Source organism: Oncorhynchus mykiss, chromosome 17 (genome assembly GCF_057628025.1).
Source record: "Oncorhynchus mykiss isolate SJ-2025 chromosome 17, ASM5762802v1, whole genome shotgun sequence".
NCBI lineage: Eukaryota > Metazoa > Chordata > Actinopteri > Salmoniformes > Salmonidae > Oncorhynchus > Oncorhynchus mykiss.
Window position 1 is genome coordinate 16,970,856 of NC_143038.1, and position 16,934 is coordinate 16,987,789.

Here is a 16,934-nt window from a genome sequence, read left to right on the forward strand (position 1 = left end):
CACAAACTAGCATAGGAAGTTCAATGGCAATGGTCTTGAGTCTGCTGTGTCAACTATGTAGGCTGGGAGAATCCCCTCTCCTTGCCTCCGTCTCAAAACCCATTGGACAAAAAGGTCAGAGGGGCGGGACCTCTGGCTTTCTCATCCAATGGGTTTTGAGAAGGAGAGGAGGAGAGATGAGTGAGGATGCGAGTATGTGGGTGGAGAAATTGTCAGTGGAGAAATTGGTGCATTTCCCGTCTTTACAATGAGTGGGGAACCACTGGTTTATGGACATACTTTTAAGTTCTAATAGTCTGTCAATAAACTCCTCTGTTCAAAAGTAATCTTAACACCCATCAATGCAAGTGCAAATCCAGAGGTTCAAATGTTGCTTTTCAGTAGCCTAAAGGTCTGTGGATTAGGGCCTTACATGTTTGATGAAGAGACTGATGAAGAGGTCACTAGGCATTTGCAGACACTTTGCTTGGTTTTGGGGTGCTTGGCACTTTCTCATTCAAACGAAATGATAACTAACATCTGGTTCGTATTCATTAGGCACCAAACAGCAGAAAACAAATTGAAACAAGGAAGGTCTACATGAATAAGAAATGCTTGTTTTACTTTATTTTTCAATGATTTACACTAAAACGAACAGCAATCAACTGCAACTTTGTTGATACACAACTGCTTGCTGGGGTTACAGTTATTGTTAGACGGGTAAGGTTTATGGTTAGGGCTAGATCTGATGATATGGCCTGTCTGGCATTATAACTTACAGTAATTGAATGAGAGCTAACATGATTGTGAGGCTACTGTAGCATAGGTGATTTGTAATTCTGTTTTTTGATGAGGTAGGCCTACAGCCCTGCCCACGAGCAGATGGGAATACCCTGTTGGTCTAATGGTTAAGACGCTGATTTCTTGAGTGAGATGGCCTCAGAATGAATCCGACCAGCTACATATGTGCCTAACTTAGGACGGTCTCTCGCGGAGAAGGTCAAAGGGGAGTAAATATAGTAGAGGTTATTTGGAATCTCCCTCTCACGATAAGGTAGCTCTGTCTGCAAATTAAAACCAGTGTCGCCCTTGGTCCAAGTGGGAATTTCCTGTTCTCCTAAAGACGTTGGTTTACCGAGTGAGACAATTTTTATTTATTTATTTAAAGGTAAAAGTCAGTTAAGAACAAATTCTTATTTTCAATGACAGCCTAGGAACAGTGGCCTGTTCAGGGACAGAACGACAGATGGTCAGCTCAGGGATTTGAACTTGCAACCTTTCGGTTACTAGTCCAACGGTCTAACCACTAGGCTACCCTGCCACCCCACAACAGTGGTACATTCGTACATTCATATGCTCGACCAAATACACTACTAGTGCTGTTGTTAAAATGACACAAAGTAGCTTCAAAATCAACTTCTGGAGGGTCAACGGATGACAAACGCAATGCAGAAGGTAAAAGAATCAGACGCTTGTGATGTAGCATGGAGAACGCAACGCGCTGCAAAGTTACTTGCCGGATGCCGTTTGTAACGCCTGGACTTCTTGTGGAACGCAAACCGCAGTCAGTGTGACCCTATCATGACCCTGGCGTAACTTGACCGAGAAGTAATATTCCCTGTGAGTGGTTCAGTAATAGCATGGTTTCCAAACCCTCTCCTTGGACACTGGACTATCAGATGTTTCACATATTTATTGTAGCCCTGAACTGGCACATCTGATTAAATTAGTCAACTAATCATCTAATCAAGGCCTTGACAAATTGAACCAGGTGTGCCAGTTTAGGGCGACAACAAATACCAATATGCGAAACGTCCGGTGGTCCCAGAGGAGAGTGTTGGGAAGTACTGCTGTATAGGGAGAGTAACTTTGAGGTAACTTACCTGATAATGTCATCATTGTGTCCCAAAAAGAACTTCTGAGTGTGTTCTCTGGTGTTGTAAACCACGCCAACTCCAGCGACAAAATATACAATCTCCTTCCCGGCAGTGTAATACAAATTGTTGCGACACTGATGCCCCCTGTATCCATGAATCCATTCCAACCTCAGTTGGCAACGTGGAGCAGTCTTATCTGCCATGCTTTGTCAGACTATTAGACAATTGTATTTGGCTCAACTGCAATTCAACCTCACTCTCAGATGAACTCTATTCCAAAAATGCAGCAACATGAACACAGAGTAAAATCCTAGAGGCTGGTCAAGAGAGTATGGCCACTAGTGTGTCACACTAATGAGATATCCCCTTCTCCCTTGTCTGTTCCCAATCCCCTTTTCTCTACATTCCAGTATCATGGATTATACTTGTTACATTCAGATGGCCTCATGAATCAACACGACCAATGAAATTATGCTGCCTCTTCTAATTGCCTTCTATTTATCACTTTATATTCTACATAAAACCGTGGTGAAATCGGCGAACTATATGACATACATTGATATGAAAGAGCCATTATACTGTATAGCTTTTTAGCAATTCAAGGCATAAAATATAACCCCGACTAACCCCGACTACTCTAATCCTATGTCATCTCATTCAGCTATTACAGCTCAATAGTCCTCAATTTTGGCACACAAAACGCAAGAGTGGAAATGCATGTCAAAGTGCTATACTGTCCTAAACGGTTGGGTGCGATATCAGGCGAAAATATACATATCTGACAGAACGATATTTCGTTCTGGTTTCAATCATAAAGCCGTGGCAAACCTCTTGACGATTTCGATTGACATCGACCGTGAAGTATTTGCCTTGTAGTTATTCCAGTTGAAATCAACGGATTACAACGCCGATATACACACCGTCGATTCCCATGCAAAGCAGAATAATTGTATCAGCTCCAATACGCTCGGCGAGTTTCCGTCATTTATTCGCATCCCAAATGATGTTCAACACTAGGTGAGCTGGAATTGATGGGAATTAGAAACCGGTCCATATAGAAAGAACGCACAAATGAAGATGAGGAAGGGTACAACACACGGAATCGTTTTTTCGGAGGATGATATCCTTGGACTAAACGACTCTGACGTATGCAGGATCCTCTTCACGAGCGTTCCCGACGCAATTTTTTTGAGAATAGGGGCTCTCGTTGTCTTTACGCCTGCGGTGGTGCTTGGTTACCACGACGCTTCGTAGGCAATCTCCCATTTTAGCAATGGATTTTGGAGCTTGAAGTTCTCTAGTGTCGTCAAAACCATCACCATTATGGAACTGGCCTCTCCAAACAACGACTACGACCAGCCACCAACAAAGCTCGAGCTCTGTCCTTGGTACCTGAAAGATAGAGTAATGTTTCGGGTGTGCTCGAGCGCTGTCCTTGGTAGATGATAGGGTCACAGAGTTTCTAAACACAGAGGCGCAACATTGCAATACTTCCGGGAGAGCTTGCCAAACAGAACAAACAGACCAGAGCGCGGTTTGGGCTTTGAGAAGTCAATGATTAGTTGTTAATTTTCTTGAAATCTAAAGGCTCAACCTAGATTCGAGACAATATTTTAAGTACTTGAACATGTTATTACTCCAACCTTGTGAATCCAGGCAGTATCACATCCAGCCGTGATTGGGAGTCCTATAGGGCGGCACACAAATGGCACAGCGTCACCCGGGTTTGGCCGGGGTTGGCCGTCATTAAAAATAACAATTTGTTCTTAACTGACTTGCCTAGTTAAATAAAGGTTAAATAAATAAAATATAATAAAAAGTGACAAATTGACACGTTTTAATTTTCATCAAAAACAACTTTATATTGAAGGAGTGCCTTTGATTTGACGGCCTGCACAAGCCCAGTTCGGCATGAGACGACCTTAGACCGGATGAAGTGTTTCTACGCATGAGCTTAGCTAGCCAACGTCACCATGACATCACAGATAGAACAATGGGTTAGTTAAAAAAAATATTTGATGACATTGCCTACGAGTGTGTTTGGAGATTTCAATTGGAGAACCAGTTTTAGCCTACAATGTACTGTCTTGATAGGGTGATCTGTCAGATGTAGGCTGCTAGGCTACACCAGTCACTAGTTACCACAGCCACAAAGTCTAAACCCCACCTATTCCTACCATTTCTCTTCTTAAAAAGTATTTGAAGATGGTCATACCATGGATCATTTAGCTATTTGATTTTAAATTTTAGATATAAAAAAATATATATACTTGATAAAATATTGAATTTGGCCTTTACTACTATAGCCCATAGTAAGCATTGAATAACACATTCATAAATGGCAAGACAGGCAGTCAAAATCATAAAGAATAAGGTTTTGAAGTGTCTTATATCTAGGAGACAATTTCTATTTATTTATTTTTGGTACAAAACTGCCTCCATAATTTTTTTAACCGATACCGGTAACCATCAGACTAGTCCCGTGACACCTGTGAGGTTGTATAGGAACAGCATCATGTTCGTGAGAACATCTCATCTTTCCATAGAGTAGTAGGCCTAGTCATATTAGTTGGTAGGCCAAACTGTTCAGACGTTACAGACGTTGTTGTGAGAAAATCAATTTTTGGGATGTCTCATGGTCTGACAAACACCGCTGTAGCTCGGCCACCTTCAACCTCAGATGTTGAAGGTGGATGTAGTGGATTGAGAAAAAAATATACACTATACAGTGCATTCAGAAAGTATTCAGACCCTTTTTTACTTTTCCCACATTTTGTTACATTACAGACTTATTTTAAAATGGATTAAATACAGTTTTCCCTCGTCAATCTACACACAATCACCCAAATGACAAAGTCAAAACAGGTTTTTAGACGTTTTAGAAAAAACTGAAATTCCTTGTTTACATAAGTGCAGTCGTGGCCAAAAGTTTTGAGAAGCCTTCTTCACAACAATTGAACCGCTCTCCTTGAATTTCTTGATTATACGACAAATGGTTGATTTAGGTGCAATTGCACTGTCAGCAATATCCTTGTCTGATGATGCCCTTTTTGTGCAAAGCAATGATGACGGCACGTGTTTTCTTGCAGGCAATCATGATTGACAGAGGAAGAACAATGATTCCATGCACCACCCTCCTTTTGAAGCTTCCAGTCTGTTATTCGAACTCAATCAGCATGACAGAGTGATCTCCAGCTTTGTCCTCGTCAACACTCACACCTGTGTTAACGAGAGAATCACTGACATGATGTCAGCTGGTCCTTTTGTGGCAGGACTGAAATGCAATGGAAATGTTTTTGGGGGATTCAGTTCATTTGCATGGCAAAGAGGGACTTTCCAATTAATTGTAATTCATCTTATCACTCTTCATAACATTCTGGAGTATATTCAAATTGACATCACACAAACTGAGACATTAGACTTTGTGAAAATGTATATTTGTGTCATTCTCAAAACTTTTGTCCACGACTATATTCAGAAACTTTGCTATGAGACACAAAATTAAGCTCAGGTGCATTCTGTTTCAATTGATCATGCTTGAGTTGTTTCCACATCTTCGAGTTCACCTGTGGTAAATTCAATTGATTGGACATCATTTGGAGGAAGGTTGAAGGAATTGTCTGTAGAGCTCCGAGACAGGATTGTTTTTTCGAGGCACAGATCTGGGGAAGAGTACCAAAACATTTATGCAGCATTGAAGGTCCCTAAGAACACAGTGGCCTCCATCATTCTTAAATGTAAGAAGTTTGGAACCACCAAGAATTTTCCTAGAACTGGCCACCAGGCCAAACTGAGCAATCGGGGTGAGAATGGTCTTGGTCAGGGAGGTGACCAAGAACCCGATGGTCACTCAAACAGAGCTCTAGAGTTCCTCTGTTGAGATGGGAGAACCTTCAAGAAGGACAACCATCTCTGCAGTACTCCACCAATCAAGCCTTTATGGTAGACAGGAGTAAAGATGAACTGAGCCAAGTACAGAAAGATCATTGATGAAAACCTGCTCCAGAGCTCTCAGGACCTCAGATTGGGGGCAAAGGTTCACCTTCCAACCGGACGACTCTAAGCGCACAGCCAAGACACAGGAGTGGCTTCGGGACAAGTCTCTGAATGTCCTTGAGTGGCCCAGCCAGGGCCTGGACATGAACCTGATCAAATATCTCTGGAGAGACCTGAAAATAGCTGTGCACCGAACGTTCCCCATGAAACCTGAAGAGCGTAAGGGGATCTGCAGAGAAGAATGGGAGAAATCCCTCAAATACAGGTGTGCCAAGCTTGTAGCGTCATACCAAGGAAGTCTCAAGGCTGTAATCGCTGCCAAACGTGCTTCAACAAAGTACTGAGTAAAGGGTCTGAGTACTTAAATGTAATATTTCCATTTTTTTCTAAATTTGTTAAAACCATTTTTTCAATTGTTATTAAGGGGTATTGTGTGTAACGTAACAAAATTTGGAAAAAGTCAAGAAGTCTGAATACTTTCCGAATGCACTGCATATCCAAAAGTATGTGGATACCCCGTCATGCAATCTCCATTGACAAACATTGTCAGTAGAATGGCCCTGAAGAACTCAGTGACTTTCAATGTGGCATCGTCATAGGATGCCACCTTTCCAACAAGTTAGTTATGTCAAATTTCTACCCTGCTAGAGCTGCTCCGGTCAACTGTAAGTGCGGTTATTGTGAAGTGGAAACGTCTAGGAGCAACAATAACGGGACCGCCGAGTGCTGAAGTGCGTAGCCCGTGAAACAACAACACTCACTGCCGAGTTCCAAACTGCCTCTGGAAACAACATCAGCAAAATAACTGTTTGTCGGGAGCCTCATTAAATGGGTTTCCGTGGTCGAGCAGCTGCACACAAGCCTAAGATCACCATGCGCAAGGCCAAGCATCAGCAGGAGTGGAGTAAAGCTTGCCTCCATTGGACTCTGGAGCAGTGGAAATGCGTTCTCTAGAGCGATGAATCACGTTTCACCATCTGGCAGTCCGACAGACGTATCTGGGTTTAGCGGATGCCAGGAGAACGCTACCTGCCCAAATGCATAGTGCCAACTGTTAAGTTTGGTAGAGGAGAAATATTGGTCTGAGGCTGTTTTCGTGGTTTGGGCTAGGCCCCTTGGTTTCAGTGAAGGGAAATCTTAACACTTAAGCATACAATGACATCCAACTTTGTGGCAACAATTTTGGGAAGGCCCTTTCCTGTTTCAGCATGACAATGCCCCCGTGCACAGAGGTCCATATAGAGGCAATCACCATTGTTACGATATATGTTTTATCGTTTTTCATACATCTAGCTAGCCTAGTAGACAGGATTTCCACTAGATAGCACAGACACAAAGACAAAATTGGCTATGCTTTCGTAGAAATTTATGAAAATAAAAAATTGCCTTAAGGTTAGCAGCAGTGGTGTAAACTCCCTAAGTAAAAATACTTTAAAGAACTACTTGAGTAGTTTTTTGGGGAATCTATACTTTACTTAACTATTCATATTTTTGACAACTTTTACTTCACTACATTCCTATAGAAAATAATGTACTTTTTACTCATAATGTACTTGTTGCATTTTGAATGCTTAGCAGGACAGGAAAATGGTTCAATTCACACACTTAAAATGAACGCTTCACCCATTTTGAACGTTACATTGTTTTTGTGCATCTCTGAGTGATGTTCTATCGACTCACTGGGTCATTTCATGTTTTCATTTGTAGCTGAGTTATTGGAGTTCAAGCAGGCAGAAATCTGTCCGGTATGACAGAGCACTGTGATAAAGTTGCTCTCACTACACTGGAAAACGACTTTTAGATCGCGAAAACGTTTATTCTACATGTCAGATTTCAATACTGACCCATGTCATAACTCGGGAGGATGTCTTCTCTTGCGATATTCCTACCTCAATAAATTAGTAATTTAAAATGTTTCCAATTTGCCTGGCTCTTCAGTCCAGGGTGCATGGCATGGTGCCGTTGCCAGAGATATTAGAAAAAGGAGATAGAGCACCACTCGTCATATTTTCAAACATGGTGGTGGCTACATCATGTTATGGGTATGCTTGTTATCGGAAAGGACTACGGAATTTCTGTAGGATACAAATAAACGTAATAGAGCTAAGCACAGGCAAGTTGCTTACTAGAGTGGTCTAGTTACAGTTTTGACTTAAATCGTCTTGAAAATATATGGCAAGACTTGAAAATGACTGTCTGGTAATGATCAACAACCAACTTGACGGAGCTTGACAATTTTTTAAAGAATAATTGGCAAATATTGTACAATCCAGGTGTGCAAAGTTCTTAGAGACTTATCCAGAAAGACTCACAGCTGTAACCACTGTCAAAGGTGATTCTAACATGTTTTGAATCAGAGAGCTGAATACTTATGCAACAACTATATTTTAGTTATTTAATTTGTATTAATCTTTAAAAAAAAAGTTGAATACTTATCTAATCAAGATATATTAGTGTTTTATTTTCCATAATAATAAAAAAGAAATGTTAGAATTTTTCTTCCACTTTGACATTACAGTATTTTGTGTAGACGTTGACAAAAAATGACCATTTTTTTAATCCCACTTTGTAACACAACAAACTGTGGAAAAGTCAAAGGGTGAGAATACTTTCTGAAGGCACTGTATGACAGAAGATAAGCAGCATTTAGCTAATTCTAGACAAGTTGACAAACAAATAGCCTACCAAAATGTCAGAGATTATAATAAGAAACATAGGCCTTTGTAAAGTAGGCAGGAAAATAAATATCCTGCACCCCGTCAATAGCGCATTTTCTGTATTTGCAGTTTAGGGTGCAGTGAGGGCCTCAGATGTTCACTTTATCACATATACAGTAGTAAGGCAGTTGCAGATGGGTTATTAGCAATTGCGGGCTGTTAACAAAAATCTGACCGCACATGCAAGTGTATAAGGTGCTCTGTGCTGAAGTTATAGACTAGGGCATTTAAACGTTAAAGTTACAAGACAAGGGGCTGCATCAATTGCACAGAGCAGACAGAGTAGACTTAAAGTACTCATTAGATTACAGCAAGGTTCAACATTTTCAAGCAGACAAGCTCCACTTTTCCAAAACCATAGATAACACACAGACCCATAATGTTTAATAGCATTTTAATGACATCGCACATATTTGAGAGAGAGAGAGAAAAAAAAGACTACAGGTACAGTTTCATACATCAGAAAGCCAGGTCAATGTTCTATATATGCCCAAAGACCCAGCCATTGCAAAGAATTTCATTCCTATTACATAATTTCTGATTGTGCAGTAAGATTTTTTTTCTCAATACAATAGATACAGTGACAAAGAAATGCACGCTATGTATCAATTAGCAGGATAACGTAGCAAAATTATAATGTGCAGTGCTAGAGCAACAAGCAAGCAACCTTTTTTTGCAGTAAATGCTGAATTTCCACATTTCCATTTAACATCAATGCTTAAAGTGTTTATTATACATACTGATTTTATAATCTGTAGCCAACTATAACTATTTGGAAACATATATTATGATGCAACTCAAGAGGGACAAAAGGAAAAACATGTAAAAAGAATTACTGGTCCATCATATATATAAAACACTATTCCATGAGGAAATCATTTCAATTACAGGTGTATTATTAGGCTTTTCTTGACCTAAAAAGGCATGCGCTTACTGATAATACTGGCTAACTATGCCCTTTTGGAGCCTGATATTTTCTCGAGGTTGTTTGTTTTCAATTTAAACTCAAGTAGGAATCATAGTAAATTATGTTGAAAAGTTGCATTACATTTTTTATTCAATATGTGTATGTGCAGTCACAAAACGGAATTAGTTTGAAGCAATGTTGTCTCCCTTTCCAACAGCAAAAAGAAAATGTAGGCCTGCCTCTTGTAGACACCCTCACAAAATTGAGGAAACGTTTAAATACTCAGACCCATTTTAACAAAACACAATGACAAGGAAAAAGCACAAAAACACACAAAACACATTTTTACAAGTAAAGAATTAACTTAAAAAAAAAAAAATGGTCCTCATGATATTACCAAATCAATTTCATGATAAAACCTGCCCCGTACACCTTGACACTCTAACAAAGTACAAATGTTTATTTTACTTGTATTTGTATTTCAAGTCTCATCAATCGTTTTACCCAAATCAAGGATCGTTAGGCACAGCATGTTGTGTAGTTGAGCTGGAGTATCATTGTGGCTTGGCAGACAACAAAAAATTTAAAGTAAAGAAAAAAAAATACTGCACTAATAAAAAAAACTGAAAGTCTTCATTGCTGAGAAACTTTATAGTTTTTTCTTGCCGAACAGGCTGAATCGCTTCTCCTTGTCCTTCTCCTTGTCTTTCTCCCGCTTGCCCGGGCTGGATTCGCTGGTGAGGGTGACGGTGGCGGGCAGGGTCTGGGCTCGGCTTGACGCCGGAGTGCTCTGGTTGCTGGGCGTAATCGATACCTTGTCAGGTGTCCCCGCATTCAGAATGGCCTGGATCCATGTGCTCATCTCCTCCTGTAAGGGGTCATTGAAAGGTCAGTTTCCTAAACACTTTTTAGCTAAATCTCTGTCTCAAAAAAGAGAATGGCAATTGTAATGATCTATATCATTCGCTTGGGAATTTTTGGGAAACTCACCCTAGAAGAACAAGCACATGCAAGGTTGTGGAGGTCAGTTTAACAACTAGCCCAGGAATGAGGTTTTGTAGTCAAGACCAGGGCCTTTACAGTATACCCACTCTTTTGTTTTGGCCTACTGAAACAATCTTTAACAGATGACACAAAATGTTAAACAAAGGAAACAGACTTACTTCTTCTTTGGCTTGGAAGAGATACTCATTTCCATCCGTAACTCTGAAATAAAAAAATAAAAAATGTTGGTAACTTTCTAAACATATAAATTTGAGATTCAAAAGAGATTTGGATAGCAACATTTGCAAAAAAATATATATTTCTGAAATGGCAGTCAACAAAATTAACTAGAACATTAAGAAATCAGATTTAGACTGAAGCAGATAGCGTAATGAAGTGCAGCTAAGAGAATCCACTTCTGGGGTGATTCCGTTAGAAGGAACTTGAACACAACTCTCATTTTTATCATTTTTAACCTGAGTTTGAAGACATGCTTCTTTTTTTTGTAATCCATGGCCACATCACACACAGCCCCCATTAGACTGATCGGAATCGCATTGTGGTAGGGGATGCCTTGACCAGCAGCCTTGTTGTCTTTGTAGAAGCCCATTTCCTGATTGTTGATAACGCAGTACACGTTATGCCAGGATCTGAAAAAGAGAGCCCAATGAGTCATTGTAAGCCTGGGATGCACTGTATAACAAGTGAACTCCTTTAAAAGAATATATTTTATGTAAAAAATAAACTGTATTAAATTACTTCTCCCAAACAATGCTATTTGGATTTTCTCTTTTGATCCAGTTCACCATACCTGCTTGAGGCCTTCTTGTTGTGACCCTCCCACTCATGCTTGCGATGCAGGAAGCCCTCCAGCTGAGCTGCAGGCAAATCCTGGTTCTGGGTCGGCAATGTGGAGGACAGGCTGCCCTTGCCCCGCCGGCTGGCTGTGGGTGAGGGAATGGGGCTGGGGTCCTTTGAGTTCTGCTCCGCCACTCCATTCATGATCTCAACTCTGTCCACACCATTCTGAGAGAGAGAGAGAAAGCGAGGCCCCAATTATGCCTGAAAACTAGAGTATGCAACGCTAATAGCTCATTTTGGTTTCTGAATTGTATTTGGACAAAGAATCTTGACTGAGTAGGCCTTTTGTTGCCTCGGGCTGTGATTGAGCCCAAGACCTGTTGGAGTGTTGGAACAAGCTGAGCCAGGCGCTTATGTCTACACCAAACGAGCCTGTGCGCATGGACTACTTGTCGGCTGTGAACGGAGAAACGTAATAAGTCATGTAAGTCATTAGAGCAGACTCGAATGATGCTGACATCTAAACTATAATTTCCCCCTCCAGAAATGAGCCCAATATAACATATTGGTATTTAAATATATTCATATTTCATTCTTCAGCTTTAATGCAATTATGTTTTCTGGGAAACGCCTCAGATGCAAACAATGCACCTTAGGTGAGATTGAACAATGTAAAGCTCTGAGAAGTTAGGCCCTAGTCAGTCTTTTGACCCTAAAAGCTGGCATATTTTTGGTGGTAAACTTTGGAGCAGTAACTTACCTGTGGGGAATCCTGGTCTGAGGGCAGTCCATTCTGCAGTCCGTTCTCTACTCCACTGTGGAGAATATACAGTAGAAAGGGATAATCAGGGAGCGAGTCAGTGAAGGTGAGTAAGTGTCCATGAGTTAACTAACAACAACCTGTGGTGATTTTCATAGCTAACTTGATTTACTTGAAAGAGTCACAATTGTTTGCTGGGTGCATATGTTGGTTCTTCGCCCTAGCACTACACAGCTGAATCAAATAATCTAAGCTTAATGATGAGTTGATTATTTCAAAATCAACTGTGTAGCGCTAGGGAACAAAACAAAACGTGCACCCCTTGGGTTCCCCAGGACAGAGTTTGGGAAACACTGAAATATGTAAAAGGAAGCACTTTGATATTCTACAATTGGAATGAGTCTGTGTCTTTGAGATAAGTAACATACTACATTAGCTACGATGGCTTTGGGAAACACACCCTTGTCTGTTTCTTTACCAACACCACTACTAGGGCTGTGGCGGTCACAACATTTTGTCAGCCGGTGATAGTCAAGCAAATAACTGTTGGTCTCACGGTAATTTACCGTTAATTAACATAAACACATTTAGCATCTCCTGGCTTTCACACATAGCCTACAAGCCACTGATGCAAGCCACTGATGATCTTTGGAACATCTTAATTTGAAAAAGTATAATAAATCCATGTAATATAGCGTACACCTTCACAATAAATCCATTATTTATTTTGGACAGAAGCATGATATGAAGAAACATTAGTCTATTTCAGAAGAACAGAATAGCATACACTGATATGTCCTTATGTTAGGTCCTGATCTGGCAATGCCAAATGGCTGTGGGCTACACTTGTCACGCCCTGATCTGTTTCACCTGTCTTTGTGCTTGTCTCCACCCCCCCCCCGGTGTCATCCAACTTCCCCATTATCCCCTGTGTATTTATACCTGTGTTCTGTTTGTCTTTTGCCAATTCGCTTTGTCCATAGGACCTACCAGCGTTTTGTTTCCCTGCTCACGCCTGTTCCTTGCGCCTGTTTTCTAGTTTCCCGGTTCTGAACATTCTGCCTGCTGTGTTAAGAGGTTAACAAACAAATATGTACTCCTATATGCTTAATTTAGAGTTATTAATGTAACTTTAGTTGTTCTACAAACGTTGGGCTATATGTTTAGATTTTTTCCCCCGCAATTTGGCTGACTCAACAGATCAGAACATTTAGCTTAAAATGTTGATAAACTATTAGGCTATTTCTTCACATTATGAGCGCAGAAATGTGCACATGGCAGTAGGCTAGAAGCACGATTGTTCCATTAGCGGAAAACACCATGATAAAAAAAGCTAATTATTAAATGTGCATTTTTATGGTGAAATTATCTTTCCCAAACGTGCAACTCATGCGCTGTTAATGTATGCCAGTTAGGCTCAAAACCCCTTGTAAAGCGGATTAATTTAATTAATTTTAAGAAGTTATTTGGCTACTTTAATTGTGATACAAACCTTATCAAAACATATAGGCCTATGTGCTAGGCTACATGAGGTGTGTTACTATGATTAGAAAGAAAAGGCAGTGTCTTATGCTGGGCATCATTCACAAGTGATAGGCTAATATTGTCACCCATCAGACTATTCTTGATTTAATCTTGTCTTTACATATACTAAATAATATATGTGTGAAATGTGTTTTTATTTAGAATTGACCATTATCATGCACCGGTCTCGAAACAGGGGCAGTGGGAAAAGATACATGTAATCTATGCACTTAAATAGCAAATGGAGGATGCGTTTCCCGTGGTTCATTTTCATGCCAGTCAGGTAGACTACACTCCTGTTGTAAAGATAAACAATGTGCTTAATATTAGAATGTTGAGAATTAAATATAGTAGGACTAGCCTTTACAAAGCTGATGGGATCCTGCTCTTTTTAGTAGAGGCCATCACTCTGTTTTCTCACGCAACTGCATAGCCTATAGAAATGTTGCTCAACATGAGCTCATGAGGTCTCATGGAGTGTTTGATTAGATTTTCGAATACATTTGCATTAATGTCAGAGTGCTTATATGGACAATAGAGTGATGAGTAACAGGCAGTTAGCAAGTAGGCTACTAATGACCATAAGCAACATCAGAGCTTGGAGAAGCCTAATTACCGTGACTAAACATTCACATGGAATTTGACTGCAATCATGACCGCCAGTGTGGCGGGAATATGGTCACCGCAACAGCCCTAACTGCTACACTTACATCTGCAGTGGTGAGTCTTGCTCCGGTAAAGGCTCTGGCGAAGGGGGTTTTCGCATTCTTTCTTCTTCCTCTTGCTGTCTTCTCACTTCCAATAACTCCAACTGGAAGAACAAGACACAACGGAACCTCAGTCACATTTTAACACCTTAATCTGAGTAAATTAATCTGGCAATGCCACCTTCAAAGAGTGATGGGCCACACTTCAATTCTAACGTTTGCTATTTACCTGGGATTTAAAGACGTGAAAAATGGCAGCTAATTTAATTAACTAATGATTACATTGTAGTTTTTTTGGGATTCATGGGAACATGCAAAACTTTGTAGCAATTATTACCAGTTATGTTGTATTCTTTGAACGGACCAGATTATTACTCCATCATTTTTCATTAAATGCTGGGTAAAGACTGTACTGACATGCAGTTAACATGCAGTTAGCACTAGGTGTCAATGTTAGTACGTGAACTTAAATAATTGACGAGCACAAGATAACATTGTTTAGTGAACAGCTTTCTTATTGAAACCTTATGAACATTACAAATACTCACTGGAATAGGACTGAAAATTTAACTGTCTATGAGTAAGACTAATGTCTCTCGGTAAGAATAGTTTAACCTAAAGATTTGTGACACATGTGACAGGAACATTGCAACCCGCCAAAACACTCACCGTAGTCAACCTCTCCAGTGCTGAGAAGCGTTCCTCCCAAGTGGCGGCCGACTTCTCGAATGCCTCGTGCCTCTTGATCAGTTTCTCCACCTCGTCCACGCTCTGCCCCAACTCCCGGCCGAATAGGTATGGTTCCTGTCCCAGCAGCCACGCCTCTGCCACCCCTGCATCCCTCCCAAACTGGTGAACTTCCAAAACTAGACCATGCAGAACAAAGAGTAGAAAGTCAGCAGGGAAAACTGGAAGAGAGAAGGCCCAACTGCAATTGCTTCATTCCAATATTGTAGCTAACTTATGCCTCTGGCATGTGGGAACGGGTAACCTGAGCATTCATGACTAATATCCCCCTCCCCAAACAAACACTCACTGTTCACTTTAGCCCACATGCATTAGTTATCAGCAGAGCGAATGTGGTCTCAGAGCATTTCATATTATTCTGTACGTAAATCCGAGACACTCCATTTAGTATGATATGGTATACATTAATATGTCGATATCCATCATCCATTTCGTAAACAAATTACTATTTTGTATGATATGTTCCGAATTGAAATTCATACAATATATTCTGAATTAGGAAAACACACTATGTTATGAATTGCAATTATTACAGGACGTTACGATTTTGCAAAACGTACAATATATTACGAATTTGCTAAACATATACAGTACATTCGGAAAGTATTCAGAACCCATGACTTTTTCCACATTTTGTTACGTTACAGCCTTATTCTAAAATGTATAAAATAACTTTTTTCCCTCATCAATCTACACGCAATACCCCATAATGACAAAGCAAAAACAGGTTTTTAAAATTTTTTGCAAATGTATTAAAAATAAAAAACAGAAATACATTATTTACATAAGTATTCAGACCATTTGCTATGAGACTTGAAATTGAGCTCAGGTGCATCCTGTTTCCATAGAGCACACTTGAAATGTTTCTACAACTTGATTGGATTCCACCTGTGATAAATTAAATTGATTGGACATGATTTGGAAAGACACACTTGTCTATATATCATCCCACAGTTGACAGTGCATGTCAGATTAAAAACCAAGCTATGAAGTTGAAAGAATTGTCCTTAGAGCTCTGAGACAGGATTCTGTCGAGGCACAGATCTGGGGAAGGGTGCCAAATACATTGTGCAGCACTCAAGGTCCCCACAGTGGCCTCCATCATTCTTACATGAAAGAAATTTGGAACCACCAAGACTCTTCCTAGAACTGGCTGCCTGGCCAAACTGAGCAATCGGGAGAGAAGGGCCTTGGTCAGGGAGGTGACCAAGAACCCGAGCTCTAGAGTTCCTCTGTTGAGATGGGAGAACCTTACAGAAGGACAACCATCTCTGCAGCACTCCACCAATCGAGACCTTTATGGTAGAGTGGCCAGATGGAAGCCACTCCTCAGTAAAAGGCACATGACAGCCTGCTTTGAGTTTGCCAAAAGGCACCTAAAGGACTATCAGACCATGAGAAACAAGATTCTCTTGTCTGATGAAACCAATATTGAACTCTTTGGCCTGAATGCCAAGAATCACGCCTGGAGACAACCTGGCACCATCCCTACGGTGAAGCATGGTGGTGGCAGGATCATGCTGTGGGGATGTTTTTCAGCAGCAGGGAGGGAAATTAGTCAGGGTTGAGGGAAAGATCCTTGATGAAAACCTGCTCCAGAGCACTCAGACTGGGGTGCAGGTTCACCTTCCAACAGGACAACGACCCTAAGCACACAGCCAAGACAATGCAGGAGTGGGACAAGTCTCTGAATGTCCTCGAATGTCCTCGAGCCCGGACTTGAACCCGATCAAACATCTATGGAGAGACCTGAAAATAGCTGTGCAGCGTCGCTCCCCATCCAACCTGACAGAGCTTGAGAGGATCTGGAGAGAAGAACTCCCCAAATACAGCTGTGCCAAGCTTGTAGCGTCATACCCAATAAGACCCGAGGCTGTAATTGCTGCCAAAGGTGCTTCAACAAAGTACTGAGTAAAGGGTCTGACTACTTATGTA

General features: G+C 40.7%; 2 protein-coding genes across 5 annotated transcripts in view; both read right to left on the reverse strand.

Moving 5' to 3' along the window:
* The window catches only part of eml6 (EMAP like 6), a 56,285-nt gene extending 53,265 nt beyond the window's left edge, over positions 1–3,020 (reverse strand). For 2 of the 3 annotated variants that reach the window (XM_021568312.3, XM_090204940.1), the window contains exon 1: positions 1,863–2,989. In XM_021568312.3, the coding sequence (XP_021423987.2) occupies positions 1,863–2,059 (197 nt within the window). In that variant the 5' untranslated portion in view covers positions 2,060–2,989. Of the gene's footprint in view, positions 1–1,862 lie in introns of all 3 variants that reach the window. The other variant, XM_090204941.1, reaches the window with a different exon arrangement.
* A 5,926-nt stretch (positions 3,021–8,946) lies between these two features.
* The window catches only part of LOC110493814 (spectrin beta chain, non-erythrocytic 1), an 87,533-nt gene continuing 79,545 nt past the window's right edge, over positions 8,947–16,934 (reverse strand). For both annotated transcript variants that reach the window (XM_021568314.3, XM_036949796.2), the window contains 7 exons: positions 14,922–15,118; positions 14,256–14,356; positions 12,022–12,076; positions 11,272–11,486; positions 10,937–11,110; positions 10,640–10,682; positions 8,947–10,344 (listed from right to left, as the gene is read on the reverse strand). In XM_021568314.3, coding sequence (XP_021423989.2) covers positions 10,126–10,344; positions 10,640–10,682; positions 10,937–11,110; positions 11,272–11,486; positions 12,022–12,076; positions 14,256–14,356; positions 14,922–15,118 — 1,004 coding nt within the window. In that variant the 3' untranslated portion in view covers positions 8,947–10,125. The remainder of the gene's footprint in view (positions 10,345–10,639; positions 10,683–10,936; positions 11,111–11,271; positions 11,487–12,021; positions 12,077–14,255; positions 14,357–14,921; positions 15,119–16,934) is intronic.